Genomic DNA, 22,878 nt, shown 5'->3' on the forward strand with positions numbered 1-22,878 from the left:
GTGTGCCAGTGCCGCCGGAGATGGGGTCTGGGATGTGCTCTCCATTCCCAGTGCAGGGCATTGGGGGAGCTCAGCCTGGCCGGGGGAGCAGCAGGATCCATCTCCTTCCAGCTTGGAGAGCCCAGGGCCACATCCAGACTGTAAAAAGTCAGTCCCTGGGTATTTGTTCGGGGGGGCTCAAAAGTGGCTGGTGGGGACTGAGGCACCTCACTCGCAGTGCATCGCTGCTGGCGCTGCTCTCCCCAGGCCATACGGAGCCAGGAGGGTGGCCAGGCTTTGCTGGAGCTCTGCTGACAGCCCAGGACCTGCTCAGCATAAAATGGAGAGCTAAAAAGGGAAACCGGTCCTCGTACAGCTGGTCCGGCAGTTGATTTTCGCGCAATGCTTTGAAACCCACAGATGAAAGATTTGAGCGACAAGAAAGGCTGTCACTGCCTGTTTGTCATTTGTTGTAGTTCCTCCCTCCCATCACACATGCAGGCGACAACTTTCAGCAGAAGCAAGTGCTGCCTTGCGGGAAAGATGCCCAGCCCAGAGCATCCCTGCCACTAACGTGGAGGACGAAGACCCCGCCACGGCACAGAACCCCCAGCACACTGGTGGGGACTCTTCCTGCCACCTTGAGTTGTACAAGGAGCAAATTTGCACCCCAGTATTGACTGGGCTTCAGTTTCCTCCTCCCAGTCTGCAGCTACCCTCCCCCCGCCTTTTTCCTTATCTCTCCCCAGTGCAACCCAAGAGCCGGGATCATCCCTGCGGCTCTGAGCCATCTCACACAGCCCAGCTCCAGGCTCAGCTGTGCTTGCTCTCGGAGGGCACACACCGATGCCAGAGCCAGGTTTGTGCTGGGAGCGAGTGACAGCGTCGTGCCCTCTGGCATTAGGCAAATGTGTGCCTGTAACAGAGAGACGCTCGGGAGGGAGCCTTTGCACATGGCAAGCAAGCAGCAAGGGCCCTGAAACCTGGACATTAGTGAGGCAGGTGATGATAGCACCCAAGGAAGCAGCAGCAGCAGGCAGCAGGCATTCCCCATCGCTCTGTGCCTGGCACGGCTCGGTGGAGCCCAATGCACCGCGTACCCGGAGCGCAGCTCACTTTCGGCGTTTCAAATTTGCCGGATGATAACCTCGGTGTCTGAGCTCTCAGCCCTGATCCCACCCACTTGTGGTCTGACTCATGTTGCAGCCACCGCGCTGCCTGGATATTGGTACGCGAGGAGGGAGAGAGGAGAGGAGAGGAGGCAGCCGCTGCTCGCAGCACACGCTTCTGCCTGCACAAACTGAGCCACGCACGCCGGGGGAAAGTTGGAGGCAGCGCAGCCAGCAAGTGCTCCCACCCATGCAGGTGCTGCAGGAAAGGAGCATCTTTCCCAGGTAAAGCTTTTGCCTTACTTTTCTCTTGGTTGTTACGCTGGTAAATCACTTCCTAGGTGAGATCGCAGAGGGGTTGGTGGGACCTCGCTGAGGTCGGGGTGTGCTGAGCACCCCACAACGGGCCACCCGTGTCAGAGCAAGAGGGTGTTGTTCAGAAGACCCTCGTGCCATCACTGTCCTGCTGTGCCTGGAGCAGAGACCAGTTTGGGAGCTTTTGCTGGATGTTGCTTGTGGGGACCGCTGGAACGGAGAACATCAGGGTCAGAGGGAGGACGTGGGTGGAGTGTGCCCAGGGCACAGAGGCAGATCCCTGCCCTACCTAAGCATCTGTGGGAACGGAGAGTCTGTGCCCAAGCAGCCTCTGGGTGCAGTTTGCTGCTCAGCCAACTTCTTGCACCGAGCTGCCCCAGCCCCGGCTCTGAGCACCCCAGCCCCTCCATCCAGCCCTCCATGCCATGGCACTCAGCAGGCGTCTGCTGGAGCAGGGGCTGCCCCGTCCGGGGGCACAGGCAGCTCTGTGGGGCTGGGCACCCTGAGCTGGGCTGTATCCCTGGCGCAGGAGGGGTGGGTTGTGCCCAGGGGGATGCAGTCCCCACTGTCCCCCAGCCGGAACGGGCTTCGGCAGAAAGCTGGGACTGTGCGGCTGGGACTTGTGCAGCTCCAAGCAAACCCATGAGCCCGGCGCCTGTTTTCAGTTTCACCTTTCCCCCGCCACCCTCTGCAGAAAAAACTTTCGAAACGCTGACTGCTCTGCTGGTTTCCGCATACCTCTTCGGGTCTTCTGCTTTCAGGGGTCCCAAACTCTCTCTTACCCACAGAGCCCTTTTCGTCCCAGGGAGCGCAATGGAGGGCTGCGGGCCATGATGAGGAGGGGGAATTGCATCCTGCCTCCCCCCTCTCCTCTGCTCACACTGGAAGCAGCAATTACCACTGTGTATCAGTCAGGGTTCAGGCTGGGATGGGGCAGAGAGAGCCCCAGGCTGCAGAGGAGACCAAGGAGTTGGGACAAAAGTGTCTGGTGACGCAGCCAGGCAGGACCTCGGTGTCCCGGCACAGCCCCAGCGGAGCAGAGAGGTTGCAAAGGGGCTCTGCAAAAATGAGACTGCAACTGCCTGTGTGCACCTGTAAGATCGCGGGGTGAGCTGTGCCTGCCCACCCGAATGAGGGCACAGGGTACCTTGGGTGGGTGAGCACCCACGAGCAGCATAGCCTGCAGCCCTGCCCTGGGGAGCAGAGGGGAGATGAGCAACTGCAAGTTAAGGGAGCAAGAGCTCCAGCGATGGGGCTCACCGAATGCAGGGGCAGAGGCGTGCTGGGGGATGCTATGGGGTGCAGCACCACGTGGGAGGCGTGGGGAGGAGCACAGCCCTTCCAGAAAGGCTGCTCATAAACCAGAAACAACCCCACAACCTCACCAAAGCCCTCTACAGACAGAAAGGCCAGCTAGTTTCTGCGCCACTCTCACATTTGTCCCCTCTCACACTGCCGTCAAGCCCCAACTCTGGCAAATTTGGTCTTGTCCCGTTGCGAGGCAGGCTCATGGCTCTGGCAGAGGATCAAAACAGCCCTTTGCCAGGGTCCCTGCAGCTCCCAGCACCGCCCATTCCCCAGCAACGAGCTTCAAACATCTTTTTTCAGACCAGCAGAAATCCCCTCCCTCCTGCCCATCACACAGCCTTAGCTGAAGTACCTCTCGCAGTATGCCCAGATGTTTAATCTCTGGAAGCACTTGAACATAATTTTAGAAAAATCCGTGACACTCTGCTGCAAGCTCTGCAGGGCAAAGAAATTTGCTTTGCTCTTAAGTGACTTCTGCTGGCACTTTGCTCAAAAAGAAGCTAACACGGGAGGCAGAGTGACATTTCAGGTCTGCCTGAAAGCAGAGTCACCCAGTCCCCAGAGCTAAACTGCTTCATGCAGATCTTCTCCTGAGCCCCCACCCATCACTGTCGATGCCCTTTCGGGTAGTGGGAAACGCTTCCCAAAGACAGGCTACCACTTTCAGGCACTCGCTGAGTGCTCCTTTCTGCCCATGTGTCCACTCACAGTGCCGATGAACCTAGGCTTTTAAGATATTTTATACATATCTATTATGCCAGAAGTAGAAGCACATGAACGGAGAGCAGCAAATGTATTACCTACACTGCCGGAGCGGGCATGGCATCCCATTAATCTTGCTGCAAAAGTGCACCAAGTGCTGGAATAAATGATGCTGAAGGAAAGGATGCTGAAAGATGGGGAGGAGGAATAAAAGGGTAAAATGCAACAGAAGTTTCCCATGGATAAATCACAGCCCCCTCCACAGAGGGGATAATTGCCATTTTAAATAAGAACAGAGTGGATCAAATGTAATGTGGGCTGCAACAGAGCAGAAAATATCTATTCAGGTAGGAGAAGGCAGGAATTACTATGAGAATTGTAAGGAGGCTAATGGGGAGACAATAGCACATTACAACGGGGGGATCATTAATGTTCCGGCAAAGGCTATTAATAGAGTTCCTTAAAGATCAGCCTACAGATAAATTCTGTTTAATGGTTTTCATTAGTGATCTTGGCTCAGAAAATGGGAGTTTCTCTGAGAAAATGCCCTGGTGAGAAACTCGGGAGAAGATTTGAACTGGACAAGGGACTATGTACTACAGGAGAAGAGCCAGAGGATCCGAAGATCGACAGAAACACAACCGGCTGGCACAAGTTCGTATGCTCAGAGAGTAACAGCAAAAATTGCAATGCTAAGCAGCTGAAAACACCGTAGGAAAAATATCTGGCTTTTAGGGAACCCCAAGACTACTACAACAAAACAAATGCAACCTGTTAAGTCTTCACAGCAGAGACAGTGTCCATCAGAGCACCGGCATCACTGGAAAAGGATGACCTAGAAGCGATGCCCTGCTCTGATCCCTCACTGTCAGGAGGGTGATTCTGAACCAGGAATAGGTCCAGGCTGTGATAATGAGGATAATCAGGTAAACGTAAAAGCTGCCCGGTGAGACAGGGCTGGGAGGGTATCATTTATTCAGGCTATTGCTAGAAAGGCTGCCAGGGGAAACAGCTGCTGTGCTCGTACATCAAGGAGGAAACGACTCACTCTGCCAAAACACAACAGGAGCAGAGGACACAGGACATGGAATTAAAGCTGTCTGCGAGTGACCTGGGCAGAAAACCAGGGGCAGAGGTGGAGTCCCAGAGCAGATGTGGAGTCCCAGAGGGACGACGGTCCAGGAGAGAGCCCTGAGCTGGGTGCATTGGCCCCGGGACTGTGCTCTGACAGCAGCAGGCTGAGCCCACAGCTCCCCGTCTACACCAGCCCTCCAGCCCACTTTTCCTGCAAAGCCATGTCTGGAGGCCGTGATCACTCGGGGGAATGTTTCCATGAGATAAGTTGGCTGAGGGATACGGGAAAGTCTCTCACACCCCCACCACAGTTAGGGCTGCAACATCCTGCATCCGAGCTGGCAGTTCCTTCCCCGTCCCGTGGAGGAACAAAGTCCCAAGGGTTTGCAGGCAGCCAAGCCCCGCAGCCCACACACGCAGGGAGGGTGCCCATGGCCTCAGAGCCACAGAGAGCCCAGCTCTACCTGGGCTCCTCTGCAGGGGTAGGGACACCTCTGTCCCCTTCATTTGGAGACCCCTGCTCCTTCCTTCCACAGCTCACCCCAGACGACCTATATCTCACTTGGAAATACATTCTGCTCCCTGCCTGAGGGGAAAAAAAAGAATAGTGCCCATTTCTTGCCCTGAGCTAATTAGAAAAAGCAGTAAGAAAGCAAACTACTTCTGCCCAGGTCTGCGGCTGCACCAGGGCTGCCATGTGGCCCTGCCTGCACCGCGGCAGGGGCCGAGCACCGATGCGCCCGGAGCTGGGACCCACTCGGAGCTGGGAGCCACCGGCAGAGCCCGGGCTGAGCTGCGAGAGCCGGTGGCAGGAGCAGGTTGTTGATGCGTGGTGAAGCAGCCACGTAGGAGGCTGCGATCCACCCACAGCGTTTTCTAAGTGTGCTACTCCCCCTATAATTTATCCTGCCATTTCCACATGTTGGGAGCAATGAAAAAACATCCCTTTCACTTGGAAATACCCTTCTCTGAGAACAACCTGTTCTCGTCACTGCCGTCAGCGGGCAGGCAGCGCTCAGCTTGTTCCACGTTCCTTTTGTGCAGGAACAAAGAGCTTTCCATGGCAAGAGCCTGCGCTGCAGCAGGAGATGAGGAACCACTCCACACGCTGCGCTGCCGCTGAAAGCATCGCGTCCCTCTCCTGACAGCCTTAATCCCAGCACCCAAATTCAGAGAACTCCCTGTCTGGCAGTGAGTTTGTTCCGCTCACCAGAAGGTTTCCCGCGGGCTGGTTCATCACTTCTCATTCACTTTTAATTCCCTTAGAAAGAGCAGGGCTGCAGGTATCACCTCTAATCTCACCGGCCCAGCCCCCATCTCTCCACCGCACGGCTCCTGGCAATCAGTGGTTATTTACTCGTGCATTCTCCCCAGTATACTCCCTCCCTTGGCCCCCATGCCTTTCACCTTGAATCAAAGGCATAAATTACCTGAAGATCATTTCAACCTGCTCCACATCGTTATCTTGTTCTTGCAGGGTGAGTTTAAGATCTCACCTCTGTCCCCTGCCAAGGCTGGACCTTTTCCTTTGCTGGAGTTTCTTCTGCTAGCTCCACCTCTGCAACCTGTTGCACCCTGCAAAGAATCAGCTCTACCTTCCTGCACAAACCTGGGCACCACCAGGGAGGGCTTCACTGCTGCTCTGTGGGCTGCAGAGAGCCTGGGGAGCTGGGTCCCGCACCACCCATGGGGACCGGCACAGCTCTCCCCTGCCAGCACATTGGGGAGGAGGGGGAGACCCATCAGCTCACCTGGAGGAAACTGCAGCTGCAGCACAGGCAGCTCCATGGGGGTTCCAGCACAGGGAGTTGGGCTCCTCAGCCCACTCCCAGCCCCCTCTCTTGGGTCCCTGCAATGCCTCAGTTTCCCTTTAGGCACTTTCCCGACATGGGTGTTACTTGCAGTCACACAGGAACCAAGGCCGGTTGAATCTAGTAGCAGCATGGCCCTAGAGACCACCGTAACCAGCAGCTAAAAGCTCTTCTGGAGGCTAGAGGGGTTTGCTGTGCAGCTTCTGCCCTCACAAAACACAGCTTTTTGTTATTTATATCCAGACAGAAAATAGTCATAAAAAGTAAGTCTACAAGAGATGTTTCTCCACTCTGTGCCCCTGTCCCACAGCAGAAGCAGCTCCATCCAAACTCTCCCTGATAAACAAACCTGCGTGCTGCCCTGCAGCTCCTGGGAACAGGACTGCTGAAGCTGTCAGAGCCCTTCCCAGCCACCTCCTCCCCAGGACATTTCACCACTGACAAATCAGTTCCTGTTTCCTCCCAGGGCCCAGAGCGCAGAGCGAGGATTTCATCTCCGGGCTGCAGGAGCCCGTGCGGTCGCTGATGGCAGGGACCAACACAAGGCATGGGCTGCTGCAAAGTGCAGATACGAACGCAAGGTTTAATGAGACTTACAGCCACAGAAGAGCTTCAGAAATTACATAGTGGTGACTAATTTTGCTAGACTGTGTAAGAAGAGCACACTGCTTTCTCAGGAAAGCTCTTTCCTCATAACCTTCCAGTCCTCATTTTTATCGTAAGCCTGTGGGAACAGAGTGCCTCTAGAATTCCTGCCTTTCTCTCAACATTCCTACCTTAGTGGGCAACCCTGGGGCTGGGGGAGGCCAGCTGGCAGGGACACACGTGCCTGGCCTCCAAGGGACCTTCCAGTTCAGGTTTAAGTGGGCTGAAGCTCCAAGGGAGGTGCAGAAGCTCCATTGCGGGAGGGGATTGAAAGGCAGCTCAAAGGACCTTTGCCCACTGCAGCTCTGAGTTGGTGCTTTCTTTGCAGGTTGTCCTCGAGAGGTGGCAAAACTCTGTCCATACCGGAGCACTGCTGACTGCTGCCGCCAACCAAACACGCAGAGCATGTGAGACCCCACAGGACCCAACACTATGGTTGCTCAGAGAAAAGGAGAAGGCCGTAGAGGAAAAGGGAGCAGTTGAGACCCACCAGAGCAGCTGCCACAGGGAACTGGCTCCAGCACTGAGCTCCCTGGTGAGGCCAACAGGCACAAGCAAGTCACAGGGCTACGTCCTTCCCTAGACCGTGTCATTCATAACATACAAAGTGGAACACGTGAAGTGACTCTGCAGTGTTTTCCAAGGTCGCTGTAGGCTGAAGGTCGCTTTGCAAAGGGCTCTGGGGCTGCTGGCTGCCTGGTAGAAGCTTACTCCAAGCAGCTTTAGATCTGGTGGGAGCAGGACTGCTCCATGCATGCGACCACACTATGGATCCGTGTTACAACCATACAAGCTCTCAAGAAAGGATGGACTTCACCCTGCAGCTGCTGGTCGGGTCCTGCCTTGCCATCCTCATCATGATCACTCTCTGCGGTAACATCATCGTCTGCCTGGCTGTCACCCTTGACCGCCGGCTCCGCAGCTTGACAAACTGCATCATCGTCTCCTTGGCCATCACCGACCTGCTGCTGGGCCTCCTGGTGCTGCCGTTCTCTGCATTCTATGAACTTGCCAAAGAGTGGCCCTTTGGCAGCACTTTGTGCAATATCTACACCAGCCTGGATGTCATGCTGTGCACGGCTTCCATCCTCAATCTCTTCCTGATCAGCCTGGACCGCTATTTTGCTGTCACCACCCCACTCCGCTACAGCCAGCTGGTCACTCCCTTCCGGGTGACTGTTGGTTTGGTTGTTATTTGGACCGTTTCGCTGATGGTCTCCTTCCTACCCATCCACCTGGGCTGGAACACCAACGGGACAGCAGTCCAAAACACAGTCCCCAGCTGCAACACGGAGTGCACGCTGGAGGTGAACCCTATGTATGGGCTAGTGGACGCCTTGCTCACCTTCTACATCCCCTTGGTCATCATGTGCATCACCTACTACCGGATATTCAAGATAGCGAGGGAGCAAGCCAAGAGGATAAACCACACATGGTGCTGCAGCAGCAACACCCCCATGCCACCCATGGTGAAAGAGCACAAAGCCACCGTGACACTGGCGGTGGTCCTGGGAGCATTCACTGTGTGCTGGTTCCCCTATTTCACAGTGTTCACGTACCGGGGGATGTGGGGGGACAGCAGGGTGAAAGGCACACCCATGTCCATCGTCCTCTGGCTGGGCTATGCCAACTCAGCCCTGAACCCCATTCTCTACGGGACGCTCAACAGGGATTTCCGTCTGGCATACCAACACTTGCTGCACTGCTGGAGGACTGGGGGCCCCAGGAGCTCCCACCTGCCTCCCCTCCAGAAGACCCAGCCCAGGGGAAGGAGCTGCAGGCAGAGTCAGGGCAGGCAGGAGGGTAAACGCCTGAAACTGGAGATGAAGAACGGGAAGGGGATCTTGCTGACCGGTGGAGCCCTCAAGAGGTAAGAGCTTTCTTACACGATGGGCTTTGATGGTAGGTCCCTTCCCAGAGAGGAAGGCAGATGTGGGGACCCCACGTTGTCCGTGAACTTTCAAGCAACAATCTGAATGCCCCAGCAGGAGATCCTTGCCCAGGCAACTCTTGCTCTTTGCAGCCACCCAGAAATTCATCACCACCAGCGGGGACACAGCTCACGTTCCTCTGTGCTGGCAGCACAGGTCCAGCTGCTCCAGCCTCACACACGGCTGGCCACCCCTGCAATCGCCACCCATTCACAGGGAACACCAAATGTCCCTGGGCTTCGCTGAGTAATGGTGACAGTTTTGCCATCAGACTCTGCGGTACAGAACAGCGGGCAGCCATTAGCTGCGGCTGCTCCCAAAAAGTGGCCGTGTCCGCTCTCCGGTGGCAGGCGGCCAGCAAAGCCTGGGCACACAGCAGAGCTGCCGGGGGCTTGGGAAAGGTGACCGCCCGTCAATGGACGAGCAAGAGGGTGTTAGCCCTGGGGCACAGAGTCGGGGCACCTGCGGTCGGGCTGCAAGCCCCTGCAGGAGCCAAGATCTGGGTGCCCAGCTCCCTGCAGAGCAGCTCAGCAGTTTCCCTTCCCCACCCAGCCACGCGCCCTCAGCATTTCGGCTGTCAGTTTGCATCAGCAGCGAATTCAGCCAACAGCAAGCTCCATTGCCATCTCTGGAAAGGAGGAAGAATAGCCAAAATTAGGTTGGAAAATTTTTTTAGAAATACAAATACCCATGTAAAGCTACAGAAAAAATTCCCTCAGTGTCATCCAGGCATGTTATGGGGGTCAGGCCCCTCGGAGGGGTGTGGGTGCAGCAAGGGAGCTGGATGGGTGCAAGAGAGGTGAACTCTGTACCGGGCTGTGGCATCAGTCCCCTCCCTGGACACCTATGTCCCCACGGGGCTGGGCCACCCACACACTGCCTTGACCAAATTGTGGGCAAATCTTACCAAAACCTTACCCACCTGAGCATAAGGAGAACAGAGAAGTGTGCTGTCTGCTGCCAAATGCTGCTCCCAAGACTTTAATTTAACTTCTAGGCAGCGCCTGATAAGCAGCCCAGAAACTTTCCATCCCGTAGATAAGGAGTCCTTTGACTCCCCGTTCCCAGCATGCCAGGAAAGAAGCAGCGCTCGTGCTCTCCTGCGGCACGTGCCCTTGATCCTGTCCCAGGATCACGGTCTCAGGCCACTGAAAGGAGAATGTAGGGAGGGGAACCAAAGGGCAGAGCCATCCAAAAGGCCCAGCCGTGATGTTACCCAAGGCAGAGGGGCAGCTTGGGGCAGGGGAGTCTGCCCCGGGAAACACAGAGGGATGGATGAGTGCAAATACAAGATGGCAGCTCCTGGGGCTTCCTTTTCAGCTTCCGAGGAACTAAGGAGGAGTGCAAGGTATAACATTTGGTAAACGTAGTTGCAGGTGTATATAAAAATATATGGAGAGCACGTGTCTGGCGTAGACATGCTTCTGCAAACATAGAGACACAGAAAGAGCTGTGCTGTTTACTCACACGAAAGTGCAGCTCCTGAGCAAACTGGGAACTTGTGCACTGGGGCTCTGCAGCTGGAAGGGCAGAGCCGGTGATGGGAAACAGACTGGCGGGGCCTTCCTCCGCAGCCGAGAGGGAGAAGAGACAAAAAACATCAATGACGTCTCACAGTGCTGCCTTACCACAAAGGGACAATAATGAGATAGAAGAAAAGAAAAGGGGAAGAAAAATGGGTTTCTGTTCCCTGGGCAGATGTCAGGGTCACTGAGAGCTTTCCCAGGTGGACAACTTCCTTCCCCTGGTTCCCCGGCAGGCCTGATCCTGCTGCAGGAGTTGCATCCAAAGCCCACACTGAGAGCAACGGCAGCCAGGGGACCTCCATCCCCAAACTCTGTGTGCAAGTGCCTGGTGCTGGCAAAAATCCCAGCGCGGGGACCCAGCACGTGGCTCCAGACTGTCCTCACCCCTGCAGGGTAAAGTTCCCCCACCGCTAAAACCAACCCAAAGCAGTCTCCCAGCTGGTTTTGCTCCCAAGGGTGCAGGAGGCTTGACGGTGAGCGGCTGCCGGTGCCATAACAGTGCCCACACACACACGAGCTACAGGAGCCGTGGGGAAGTGAGAGAAGACGACTCAAGCACGGGATGTTTCTTGACCTTTCTAAATCCAGCGATCTCCCTCCTGTCCTGCGCAGCACCACCGCTGTGGTTTCTGCTCGCAATCAGATAAGAGTTGCTCGAGCACCAAATGATCGGTTATTGCTTTTACTTTCTCTACTTCTCTTAGCCCGCTCACTCGTGCAGAAACAATGCGCCAAGGATCGCATGGGGCCCCTTCCAAGCCTTTTTTCCATAGTCAGATAGATAAACATCTGCTGGTGGCAGATGATCTGGATCAAATAACACCACACGAGACAGATGGGCACAGGATTTACCTGGCCGCCAGTTTCACCCCAAGCACAAACCCAGCTGGTTCCTCTCCCTCCTTCCCTCTGCGCAGTCCTCCCAGTCACCTGCCCTGGCCACGTTAACAGGAAAAGACTAATACGTATCACTCCACAAACTTGTAACCCCCCACATAAGAAGGGCCAGAGCTCAGCAGAGCTCTGCTCAGAGCAGCTCCACAGAGTCACCCAGGGGAAAGTGCAACCGGCAGTGTTTTGAACTGTTGCCCTTAATAAAAATGTTCTTTCCTATTATGAGGCACAGCAAAGATAAGCAAAAGGCAGTAGGAAGACTGGAGACCTGCAGCTGGTCTCAGCGGTATTAGGAGCGGGGATAGGGAGTGAGAGCCATCATTTCTTTGGAAATCAAAAGACCATGGGAGCACCACAGCCGTTCAAGGGCTGGAAGCATTTCCACGGGTGAGGACCAGACAGGGTGGAGAGTGCAGGACCAAGCAGGGATGAAAGGGAAGCCAGGTGCTTCTGTCTCCCCACCAGGCACCAAAGAGGCAAGGCAATTCCTGCAGAACCAGCAAAGGAGAGCACTAGTTGCGTGCACACCAACTGATGGACCTCAGGAACCTGCTTTGCTGCAGTGGGACGGGACTCTGAAGAGGAGCATGCCAGTTGCAAGACCCATCACTGAGGTCCAGAGAGATTAAAAGCCTGAGAGAAGGAATGTTCAGCACTGACGGGGAAGTATCAGGCAGAAAATGCCAGAGCAGAGCGAGCAGCTCTGTATTCCCCTCTTGCACACATCAGCTGTGCTCAGGGCAACTTGGGGCAGGGCCACGGCCACAACACATGCGCAGAGAGAAAGCAGTTCCTGTAGGAAAGGATCACTGTCCCAGTCATGACACGCCTGCCCACCCCAGTGAGGAGAGGCCAGGCAGGCAGTACCTGGTGCTCTGTAGAGCGAAGCCGATCTCAACTAGGCTGGCACTGACCGACCGACCTCTTCTTTTTCCCCTCTCTTCTTTCTGTCTTCCTGTGCAATTTAACCCTTTCCAGCACTGGAGCTTTCCCGTGAGTCTCAGCCTGCCCGCTGCCCTAGAACCCCGCATCTCCCAGCCTTCAACTCCTGGCTGCCCTCTTCCAAAATCCTGTGAGGCTGAAAGGACAACACGCGATTTTCCTCAGGGAGAAATTCAACGGCAGAGGCGAGGGCTGCAGGGTGAGTACAGGGCTGGGGTCGCTGGGTGCGAACGAGCAGAAGGCGCAGCTCTCCCTGCGGTGGCACCCACTGCATTTTCCCTGGTCCAGCCATCCCATGTCGATGGTACCTGGTGCAGAGGGCGATACCATCAGAGATGCATCCTCACTCCTCTTCCCAGCACCATTTGCTCCACAAACCCAGCCCCAGCCTCAGAGGAGGTGCACAGAGCTGTGCACCCCCCGGCTGCCCTGGGGCTGTGGGCTTTACGCAGCCGCCCTGCGATGCGCTGTAAGATGCCTGCATCCTGCCTGTCCCTCCGCACGCTGCAGAGCCAGCTGCGTTCAGACCGCAGATTTCCAGCACACTTCATTTTCATGCAAGCCTGCATCAACTTCACATAAATTGCCATCAGCTTTCACAGCGATGCTGGCAGGGCTCCCGGGGTGAGGGGCTGATGCTGTACCAGGCGTCGCTGCGCTCTCCCAGCAGTGGTGGGCTGGAGGATGTGGCTGCCATGCACGGGAATGCCTCTCAGCTCCACGGAGCCACTTTGTGCAGCCCTTCTCGGGAAGAGCCAGTCAAGGTCACCCTGACCTCCAACGCTGCATGCTGATAACCTGGGCTCTCCTGTATTGACTGTGCCCTAGGGAGGGAAATACGGTCACCCACGTGCTGGAAGCTAGGTACACTTGTCCCTGCTGCACGCTGAGCACTGCTGACCTTAGCCAAGGTCACGGTGATGGCGAGAGCCAGTGCTGCTGGCTCACACATGCGGCTGGGACATAGCTGGGGCTCCTGCAGGAGAGCGCAGGGCCCCCCGCCCTGGGGCACAGCAGCAGCTTGCACCTTTCCGAGGGAGTCCCTGTGAGTCACCCTGGAAATGCCATTGCCTGTCAGCAGGAGAAGCAGAGGCTTGGAGAGCAAGGTGACAGGGCACCAACGTCCCCGTGCCCCTGGCAGGCCCCTCAGTGCGACATACCAAGGCACAAGCATCGCTCAGCAGCAATGTCACAGTGCAGAGGCATCAAGGGCCCTAGCACTGCCCCGCGGGAGGGAGCAGGGTGAAACCCCAAGCCTGGAGGGCACCACAGCTCCAGGTGAACGTCCCTGGGGCAGACACAAGGCAGAATCATCTCTGTAGCTGTCATTGCCCGGCAGCGGGGGCAGAGGGGACGCCACTTCCAGCTCTTCTGCTTCATGCTTTCCCTCTGTGCCGCACACATCTTCTGAAACACATTAAGTTTCCATGAGGTAAAGGCAAAATACCAGCCATCCCCCAAGAGGCTGCTAATCTAAAGAGCAGAATGAAGAAAAGTCGGTCTGAGGGAGAGGTTTGCAGGAGATCTGAGGTCCTGATGTGGCCACAGATTTCCTCTCTGCACCATGGGGGCGGGGGCAGGAAACATCACCTCGCATGGGGCACCTGCCCAACAGAGTCCCCGACATGAAAAAGTCCCCAGCCCACATGCAGTGGGCAGGGAGAGGGACCATGGGCGAAGGAGCACCCAGGAGCAGAGCACCGCTGACCCCAGGACACCTACTCTTATTGAGCTGTTTGCAGAAGCGACAGCCCCGCCGCTGCTGGCTGGCCCAAGTGGGTGTGAAGAGGAGGCAGAGAAAGCCACAAAGCAAAGCGATGTTACTCAGAGGGATGTCGGATGATGGGTCCTGAGGTGACGTGAGCCTGCTCAGCTCTGCCCAAGAGTCAGCGCTCAGCATATAGCCAAACTCTGCTGAGAGCATCCCCCCAGCATCACACCACTATCCCTCCCAGGCACAGCAGGTACTTAATGCAGCATCCCTTATGCTGGGAAGAAGGAAAGAGGGAGAAAGGGACCCACCTGCACCCTGCAAAGCCATTGAACCTCCTGTCTGTTCCCCTGCAGGATCCCTGCTCTGGCAGGCAGCATTTGCTGCATCCCCAGACACTGTTGGAGAGGCCTTTGCCTGCCCAAGTTTCTTCCCAGGAGGGTGGTGTGTTTGAAGAGCCCTCGGAGGAGCTGCAGAAGAGCCTCTGCCCTGCCTCATCAGGGCTGTGACACCTCCAGCATTGAGCCCTGCGCCGGGAGGCAGCAGTGCCTGAGGAGCTGGGTCTGGAGCCAGCGCGTGCCCCCAGCAGGGCTGGGGTGGGGGTGCCCTACCCAGGCAGAGAGGGCACAGGGCAGGGGGAAAGGGGCTGCGGTTGAGCTCTCGGTGCCAGACAGATCAGCCTAGTATGGAAAAGGAGAGCACAGGCACTACCCTCCTTGGTGCCCTGTCCAGTGGCTGTACCCACCTGTTGGAGGGGGCAGGGGTCCTGGCAGAGAGGTGGGCAACGCGGCAGCAGCAGGGCTAGACGCAGCAGATGTCAGCAGCCACGAGTGCCAGATGTCCACACACGGGACGCCCAGTCCTGCAGCATCCATGCCAGGGCAAGCCTGGTCCTCGTGTTAAAGAAGTTTTGGCATCATGGGGGCTGTGTCTGCTTCTCACCCCCTGTCCCAGCCCCACCGCTGGGGAAGAGGCCCCGGAGCCTGCTGGGCCGTGGGGAGACACTAAGCAGCCGGGGTTCGTACCCGGGCTCTGCCCTCCTCTGCAGCTCGACACTAAGACTGCCAAAACAGGACATTTCTGCACTGAGCCTGTGCAAAAGTCATCAATGGTATAAAAATCGATCTAACACAGCAGGAAAATGAGATGCTTGATTTCTCTGGGCATGCTTTGCCCTGGGAAGAGCATCCCTGTCCCCTGCTGTCCCATGCCCATCCCTCTGCTGGGACAGAGCCTGGACACACACGGCACAAGCCCCCAGGACATGGGTTACAGCTGCCCTGGGCAGGGCTGGAACCCAGAGAGCACCTCGCCCCGTGGGACCAGCTAGACGGTCCCCTCCCGGTCCCTGAGCTGGTGGGAAGAAGGGGGCCGCAGGCAGCAAGGACCAGGTAAGACAGGAACGAGCAAGGATCCCTTACTGTGAAGCAAGAGTTTTCCTCCTGGAAGAAGCCTGACCCGCCTCACCCCCGGGCACAGCGTGCCCGTTCTGCACCCCACAGCATCCCCAGGGCACAGCGGGGGACAGGCAGACCCCTCTTCTCAGCATCCCCGCGGGGAGGGAGGGTGCTGAGCCCCCAGCCCAGCTGGTTTCGTGTGTGCCAGGGCTCTGCTGACCCCCCCGCCCCGAGCTTCGGGGGTCTCCCAGCGGGAGGGGGGTGCCCGGAAGGGGGTCCCCGCACGGGGCCAGGCCGGGGGAGCGGTGCCGTCCCGGGCACCCCCCAAGCCCCCCCACAGCGGAGCCGGGCCCGGCGCGGCGGCAGCGCAGGCTCGGAGCTCCCCCTGCTTGCTGCCGGGGACCGACCCGCCCGGGACCACCCCCCCCGGGCCCCGCCACCGGGCTTCACCCGCGAACGCGGCGGGCTGGGGGTCCCGGAACACGCGCGGCTCGGGCAGGGCTCCCCGTCCCCATCCCCCCCCCGGCGCGGGCACGGCGTCTGGGCCCAGCAGCGCTGTGGGTTTGGCCTTTCTGCTGGCAATTAGCGATTGCAAAGAGCAAACGGCTTCCAGAGAGCACGGGGGGGTGGGGATGGGGGGGGGGTGTGAAGCCCTGGTGCCCCACAGCACCCAGCCCAGGCAGCGCCGAGCCCCAGCAGAGCATCAGCGGGGAGGTGCCCCTGCCAGGCAATGTCCCCTCCGCGGTCCTGTCTGACATGGCCTGGGGTCTGGGAGCTATGAGCCCCCCAGGTGGGCCCCCCACCGCAGAAGGAGACCTCGCCTCGCCAGCACCTTGCTTTGCGGAGGCAAGAAGCGAGTCCCCGCAGCCACGCGCACGGAGGACTCGTCCTCTGCGGACGAACCAGGCCTCGAATCGCCTCCAGCATCAGCGCTTTGCGCCAGCTCGGGGAGGAAGAACTGGCAAACACACACCCAAACCCCTGCCACCTATGATAACAATTAGAGACTTATCTAATTGCAAAAATAATTGCAATTGAAGTGTTTAATTACCATACTAAGCAGGAAGAGCCGCTTCCGACTGTTCCAGTAGCACTCCCGATCCATCAAACAAGGTTTGGGGCTTGTTTGGGTGTTGGGTTTTTTTTTGATTATTAGATTGCAGCCCCGGGGGATGAAGAGATTTGCTAATTAGGGTCTTGGAGAACAGCTACCAATTCACAAACACTTGCTTTTAATTTCAATACTAACGAGGCTGGAAGGGCGAGAAATCCAAAATGCAGAACATCTGTGGCAGTTGCTGTCTGCAGCTCTGCTGCCCCAAGCCCCTCACTGGGCTGGCAGAGGCCCGACACCGCCCGGTGCACGGATCGCTCCGGAGGCCGTGAGGATGGGTTAGCGCAGTGCAGGCACAGGCAGGGCGAAGCTGCCGCTCCAGGTCACTGCTGTCACCGCAGCCATCGTACAAACTAATCCCAACATCGATCATCAATCCAATCCCCCTGGGGACCGTCGACAACGCGGCTCTCTCCGTGACAGGCTGATCCCGGTCCTGGGGCAGCGGTGCCAGCCCCTGGGGTGCAACAGCAGGAACTTCTCCAGGTGACATTTGGCCTTGTTCTCCCCTAAACTGACAACAAAAGAAAATTTAATTCTCTCTCCAAGCAGCAATTCTAGTAGGGAAGAGAAACTGCTTAGGAAGCTCCTAACCAACATCTGCTTTCTCAGATAGGAGATATCCCCCTGCCAGCGGTGGGAGCGCGGACAGGGACAGCTGCCAAGTGCACGGGGATGCCCCCATCCGCTGTCCCTGCGGGGGACAGGGGAGCTCATGCTGCCCTGATATATCGAATTCAATCCTCACCCTGCTCCACCAGCCCATCGCCCAGGGACCCGCAGTGCCTGGCTGGGCTTCTCCCACCAAACCACCTTTTCCGTCCTTGCTGCAGCTCTGGGTAGGGTCCAAAAACACGCACAGAGGAGACACATGCGGGAGGCAGGAGCAGCCGCAGGGCATCCAGACGTCCGGTCCCCAAGGAGCGCAGCTGAGAAGCGGTGGCTGCTGTGGGCCGGAGGCTAAGGAGCGTTTTATTTCTTTTAGATAAAAGAGAAACATCAGTAGAATGAGAAAAAAGGGTGTTGGGTATATTTCAGGCTGTCATGTGATTAAACACAGGAGACAGAAAGGTAGCAAACAGCCCCAAGCAGTCAAAAAAATGAGAAACTTTGTGTTACAAATCTCAAGATTTGATTTTGTGGAATAAAATGCATTTTGGGGTCCCTCACCCAACAGTTTTGGCTGGGTATTCAAGGCTCTGGAAAGGTTTTGGGATCCATTGCCTCCTCCTAGATCCAAAAATTACATTTCCATGCCAAACCATGTTGAAACCAAGGAGAAGCACTCCCTTCCAGCCTGAAGAAGATGACCGTGGGGATGGCATCGTGCAGTGCCAAGGTGCCTGCTTGGCTGGACCCAAGCCCTTCTCGCCTGGCATTTTCCCACCACCCATGAATGCCAAGGCTGGCAGTGCCAGAGGCACAGGACTAGGCTGACCCCCGCCGCCACGGGAAGGTGGCCATGGGACCAGGACCGTGGTGGTGGCACTGGGATGGTGGCCATGGGACCAGGGAGGGGACGAAGCCACTAGAGGGCACGAGTATGACAGAAGCATGTTCCCACATCACCGGACCTCAGGCTCCCCCAGGGCAGCGGTCCCAAAGGTCCCCAAGACCCCCGATCACCCCCATCTCCCAGGAGTCCACTCATAGCTGAGCTCCTGCTGGCTTTGGTGTCCCCCAGGCACTGGGGAGGCCCTGCTGCACCTGGAGCTGCCCACACTGCGTAACAGGGACATGTCCGTCTGTCCAGCCATGGACACCCCGTGTCCTGGCCTTGCTGGGAGAGCATCACCCCAGACAGCCCAAGACCCACAGCCCAGGATGGTGACAGCCTGTGCAGCACACAGGCAGCACCTCCAGCTTGCTGCCCTCCGGTTTGGGGGCTGCACGGCCCCACAACATCCACCCAGAACCAGCCTGACCCTGCACACCAGCCAGCGCCTTCTCGCACCCGGGAAACAGGCTGATGGGGACCCCCAGACCCTGTCCCCCACCAGCAACGCACCTTCTCCTGGTGGCCTGAGACCCTATCGTGCAGGGCTGGCTGCGGAGAGCCGGATGCCCCCGGACGCAGGTCCTGCCAAGGAGCCATCTGGCCATCGCCAAGGGCTGTGTCCAACGTCCTTTTGTCCTTTTCTTTTCCTTTTTCTCCCAGAGCGTCGTTCAGGCGGGCGCTCCCCTCCCCGCGCCCGCAGCGGGCACCGCTTTCATTAAGGCTCTACCACCAAACCAAACCCCGTTTGTCAGGGAGACGGATGCCAGAGGCAGCTCTGCTGGAACAGATGCCCCCATGGTCCCCCCGGCAAACAAACGCTGCAGCGTCCGCCTTCCCGGCGTGCCGCACAGCTGCACACGCACACACACGCGTGTGCCCGCTGCCCGTCTGGGTTTGCTGTCCTCAGTGCAGGATGGGGTGCTGGGTCACAGGCCACCATCTCCCGAGCTACATTCCTTCTCCCAGTCCGACGGGCACCCTGGGGACTCCCCACCGCAGGCGTTTGAGCCGCTCCCAGCAGCGGGCTGCCCTGCCACAGCCCAGCCACCCACCCACCCCGGGCAGGGCTGGCCGGGTGCTGCCGCCCCGGTGGTGTTTGCACAGCTGCCGGGGCTGCGTGCTCCCGGCCTGATCTGCTCTCCCTGCTTCCAGCTCCCATTCCAGCGGCAGCAGCAGCTCTCCTCCCCACCAGCAGGAACCTGGAGCTGCGGGAGGCAGAGGAAGCAACGCCCTCCGACCTCAGGCACTCAGGGACTGATGCTGATTAAACGCACGCCAGCACTGATAATTAATTTCTGGGAGGATGAATTACTTGGGAAAGCTCCTGCGCGAATGTTGTCCTTTCTTCCATACACCCGTTTCATCTACTTGGGCTTTAAAAAAAAACAACAGCAAAGGGGGAGGAAAGCGCACCCCCTGATGAACACCCGCAGCTGTGCTTGGGGTCTTGGGGTTGGGGTCCCTGCTGGGGTCAGGGTCTCTGCTGGGGGCTGTTCCCTGGGGCCTTGCAGATGCAGGCGGGATGAGAGGATGTGCTGGGACTGACCACGGGCTTTGGCTGAACCCCTTCGAGGGGCTTCTTGTGCCCCTGACTCAGTCCATGCCAGGGGGATCCCAGGAGCTCGCAGGGATCTATGTGGAAGGCATCCACCCGCCCGCTCCCTGGGCACTGCCCATCGTCAGTGGGGTGGGTGACGGATGCGGCTGTCCCCAGCCCAGAGCTGCGGGGCTGGGAGCTCATCCTCCCCGGTCCCCGTCTCCCGCAGCAGCACGCAGCACGTCTCGCTGTAGCACGGCTCCCTCCGGGCGCTGGCACGAGGCCACATTGGATGCAAATACGGAGCGAGAAGCCCCTGCAGACAGCACTATTACGCAGGGCTCTCCATCCCTTTTGCTTAATGGGAGGCATTTTTCTGTTTCATTTCCCTTACCCTTGGAGCTGAAACCGCCTTTCTGCAGCAAATTGCACCAAGCCAAATAAATCCTTTTCCCTTTCCAGCTCACAAACTCCCCTCTCCCCTCGCCACCAGAAATGCCCACCGCACAGGCTGCCCCTTCCCCGGGGCACGTCATACTGCCTGAGGGACAAAACGGTCCCCATCCTGCGTCCCTCCTGCTGGTGCCACGTCCCTGGACTGCGCTGATTCTGGGCTGCTTTTGGGTCATTCACCCTCATTCTCCAGGCTGAGACGTGCAGCCGTCCTGCGGGGGAGCCGGGCACCCCGTAACCCCCGAGCCGCGTTTTTGTTCTCTCCATGTGTAGATCTTGCAGATATTGACAAGTACCGCAGCAGGCAAAGCGTGCCCTCAGCTCGCCTCCCCCGTCCCTCCCAGAGGGCACTTCACTCGCTTGGCCTGCTTCAAGGTTGAGGTAAGTCCACCGTTCGTTATTGGGTAATTAAGCTCTTAATCAACGGGCCAGTTTCCCCTCAGAGCCCTGCCAGCATCTCTCGGTCCCTCCAGCAGCCGCTCTCCGTGGGGCGGATGCTGCGGGGCTGGGGGAGCGCTCACCTCCCCGGGACTGCTCCGAGGTGTTTCCCACACCTCCTCCGCGCTCTCTCCTGCCAGCCGGGCTGCCGGGCACCGTGACCCAGCCTGGACAAGGGACCCTGCTCCGAAAAGGCACCCGCGGTACAAGCAAGGCTGACACATGTCTGGGCTCAGTGTGGTACTCTGGGAGCCAGGGCCAAACTGGGGGGAGACAGCCTCCCCGTGAGTGATGCTTAAGACTAAAAACTCCAAGCCTAGAAAATATTCCAGCTTATAAGCATTAAAAAAAAATCAATATTCAAGATATTCCTGCCTAAAGAAAAAATATCTTGGCAACCACCACTGCCAGCAGGTCCCCTCTGCCCCTTTCTCCCTGCTTTGGGACTGAGCAGGGGAAGGAGGCAGAAGTGTTGTGCCCCGAGCTGGCTGGACCATAGAGGACAACACGGGGACCCTGCCCCAGGCTCCCCACCAGCCTCCAAACCAGAGAGAACCGCAGCAAGCCAGCCGTGATGAGCCGCTGTCCTCGGCGAGATGGCGGGGGCTGCCCTGCAGCACTCCGGCTTTCGTGCATTCGTCACGCGTCGGTTCCCCTTAACCATGAAGAGAGGGTTATCCTCCCCCCGGGGCAGAGCCGCTCCTGGGGGGTCTGGGGACACGGGACGTTGGCGGTCCCCATCCCACTGCCGGGCTGGGGTGGCTGGGTGGGAGGAGAGAGGCGAGTTTGGCTAATCCGGGTGGAAGCTAATTGTGTTTCATTGAGGTTTTATCTCTGCAACTGGCAACGCGCTCCTTCAGGAGGTTTAGTGGGAAGTTGTCTGGTCCCTGCCAAGAAGGCTGGTTTTTTTTTAGAGAAAGCACATTATGCATCAAAGTTGAAATTCAAATCCCCTTTCCTCCATTCCTAGAGTGTATTTGTGAGGCTCCAGATACTGCTCGGCACGTCGTGGTTTGCGGGAAGCCCCCAGCCTGCCCTGTGACACCGCTGCAGGAGCCTGGCACCAGCTCAGAGAACCGGCTGAACTTTTTCTTCATGATTATTTTCCTCTTTGGTTAAACCGTTGCTGGGTGAGTGGGGGTCGGGGACAGGCAGGTCAGCTGCAGGCAGGGAAGGAGCCACTAGCTCTGGGCTGGTGAGACGCCCCCTCGCCAACACTCCCAAGGCTTTCCCACCCAGGGCTGCTCCTCTCCATCCCAGCCCTACTGCAGTTTATGCACCTCCCCCAGCCCCCCCGCCCCCCCCCCCCCCCCCCAAAACCCAGCTCCAGTCTGATGTCTGCAGGCACATCCTGGACGGGGTTGGCAGCAAAGCAAGAGTTTTTTCCTGAAGATGCTCTAACTCTCCTCCCTTTCGGGGAGATTTAGCAGGTTGCAAGCACAGCCATGCCAGGAGGTGAATCAGCCCAGCCTGGAGCCTGCACCCCCGGGTGGGGGGGAAGCACAAGGTGGGGACCACCTATGGGAGTGGGGAGGGGGCAACACAGGACCACGGCCCTCTCTCAGCCAAACCTTTTGGGGTGTAAACCCAGCTGGTTTGCTGCAGCAGGCCGGGAGGGGGGCAGGTGGGGGGCTCCTTCCCCCCGCCAGCCCGTCTCAATGCGTCAGGACAGGCCCAGCATCTGCAGTCGATGGAAAATCACGCTCCATTTCCAAAAGGGAAAGCAAAGTGTAAATCTCTCTCTCAGACACACATTTGTTCCTCTGCAGCAAGAAAAGTGGCGAAAGCCTTAATTTCCGAGCTGGGAGGGAGAGACAATGATACATCAGCAGCACCCCGGGCGCAGAGGAAGAAAACATCAATTCTGGGATTACACCAGCGGCCACCGAGATTTCTCCCTCCCTGGCTGTAACCCAGAAATACTGCAGGTTTCCCTGCCAGCCCCATGGCTCTTACCTCTTCGCCATGTTTAGGGGAAATTCAGATGCCTTCGTGGTGATGAGGATGGTGATCGCCTGAGTGTTTGCCCAAAAGTGCTGGGATGGTGGGGGGAGGCAGCGATTCCTCCCCCTCCAGCTGGATTTTGGATTCAGAGCTAGCCGGCCGCAGCGCTCGGCTCTCCCTGGAGGTTCACTTCATAAAAGGGAGCAAATTCCACTTATCTATCGAGGGGAGATTTGCATTTTAAATATCCCAACTCCAAATGTCACCCAGTTTGATCCCCTAAGCTGAACAAACGCACCGGAGCGGGGAGGGGGCCGGGGGCGGCTCGCTGGCGTGGACCACTGGGAGGAAAGGAAAAATCCAAGGTTAAAAGCATGCACGGATGTTTAATCCGGGCTGAGGTCGAGGATGGGAGCAAACACGGCAGTGACCTTCCCCTTCTTCCAGCCTCTGTCAGGCAGGACAAGGGGGAACAGGTACAGGAGGCTTCAGCCATTATGGATTAGGGATTTCGTGTTTGAGATTTTGTTTACACAATAAGACTTAAGTG

The 22,878-nt window shown here is 57.7% G+C and overlaps 2 protein-coding genes across 2 annotated transcripts in view; one reads left to right on the plus strand and one right to left on the minus strand.

Moving 5' to 3' along the window:
• Nucleotides 1–22,536, minus strand: part of LOC142363947 (serine protease inhibitor Kazal-type 5-like) — a 103,225-nt gene extending 80,689 nt beyond the window's left edge. The window contains exon 1 of the mRNA XM_075441631.1: nt 22,341–22,536. The gene's annotated coding sequence lies outside the window, so the exon portion shown is untranslated. The remainder of the gene's footprint in view (nt 1–22,340) is intronic.
• Nucleotides 1,226–14,452, plus strand: HRH2 (histamine receptor H2). Its single transcript, XM_009942630.2, has 4 exons — nt 1,226–1,373; nt 7,272–8,813; nt 12,273–12,435; nt 14,304–14,452. Exons 2-3 carry the CDS (start codon nt 7,711–7,713, stop codon nt 12,289–12,291), a joined length of 1,122 nt encoding a protein of 373 aa, XP_009940932.2. The 5' UTR covers nt 1,226–1,373; nt 7,272–7,710; the 3' UTR covers nt 12,292–12,435; nt 14,304–14,452.
• Nucleotides 22,537–22,878: the final 342 nt, after the last annotated feature.

Source organism: Opisthocomus hoazin, chromosome 22, assembly GCF_030867145.1.
Source record: "Opisthocomus hoazin isolate bOpiHoa1 chromosome 22, bOpiHoa1.hap1, whole genome shotgun sequence".
In the NCBI taxonomy this organism is placed as follows: Eukaryota; Metazoa; Chordata; class Aves; order Opisthocomiformes; family Opisthocomidae; genus Opisthocomus; species Opisthocomus hoazin.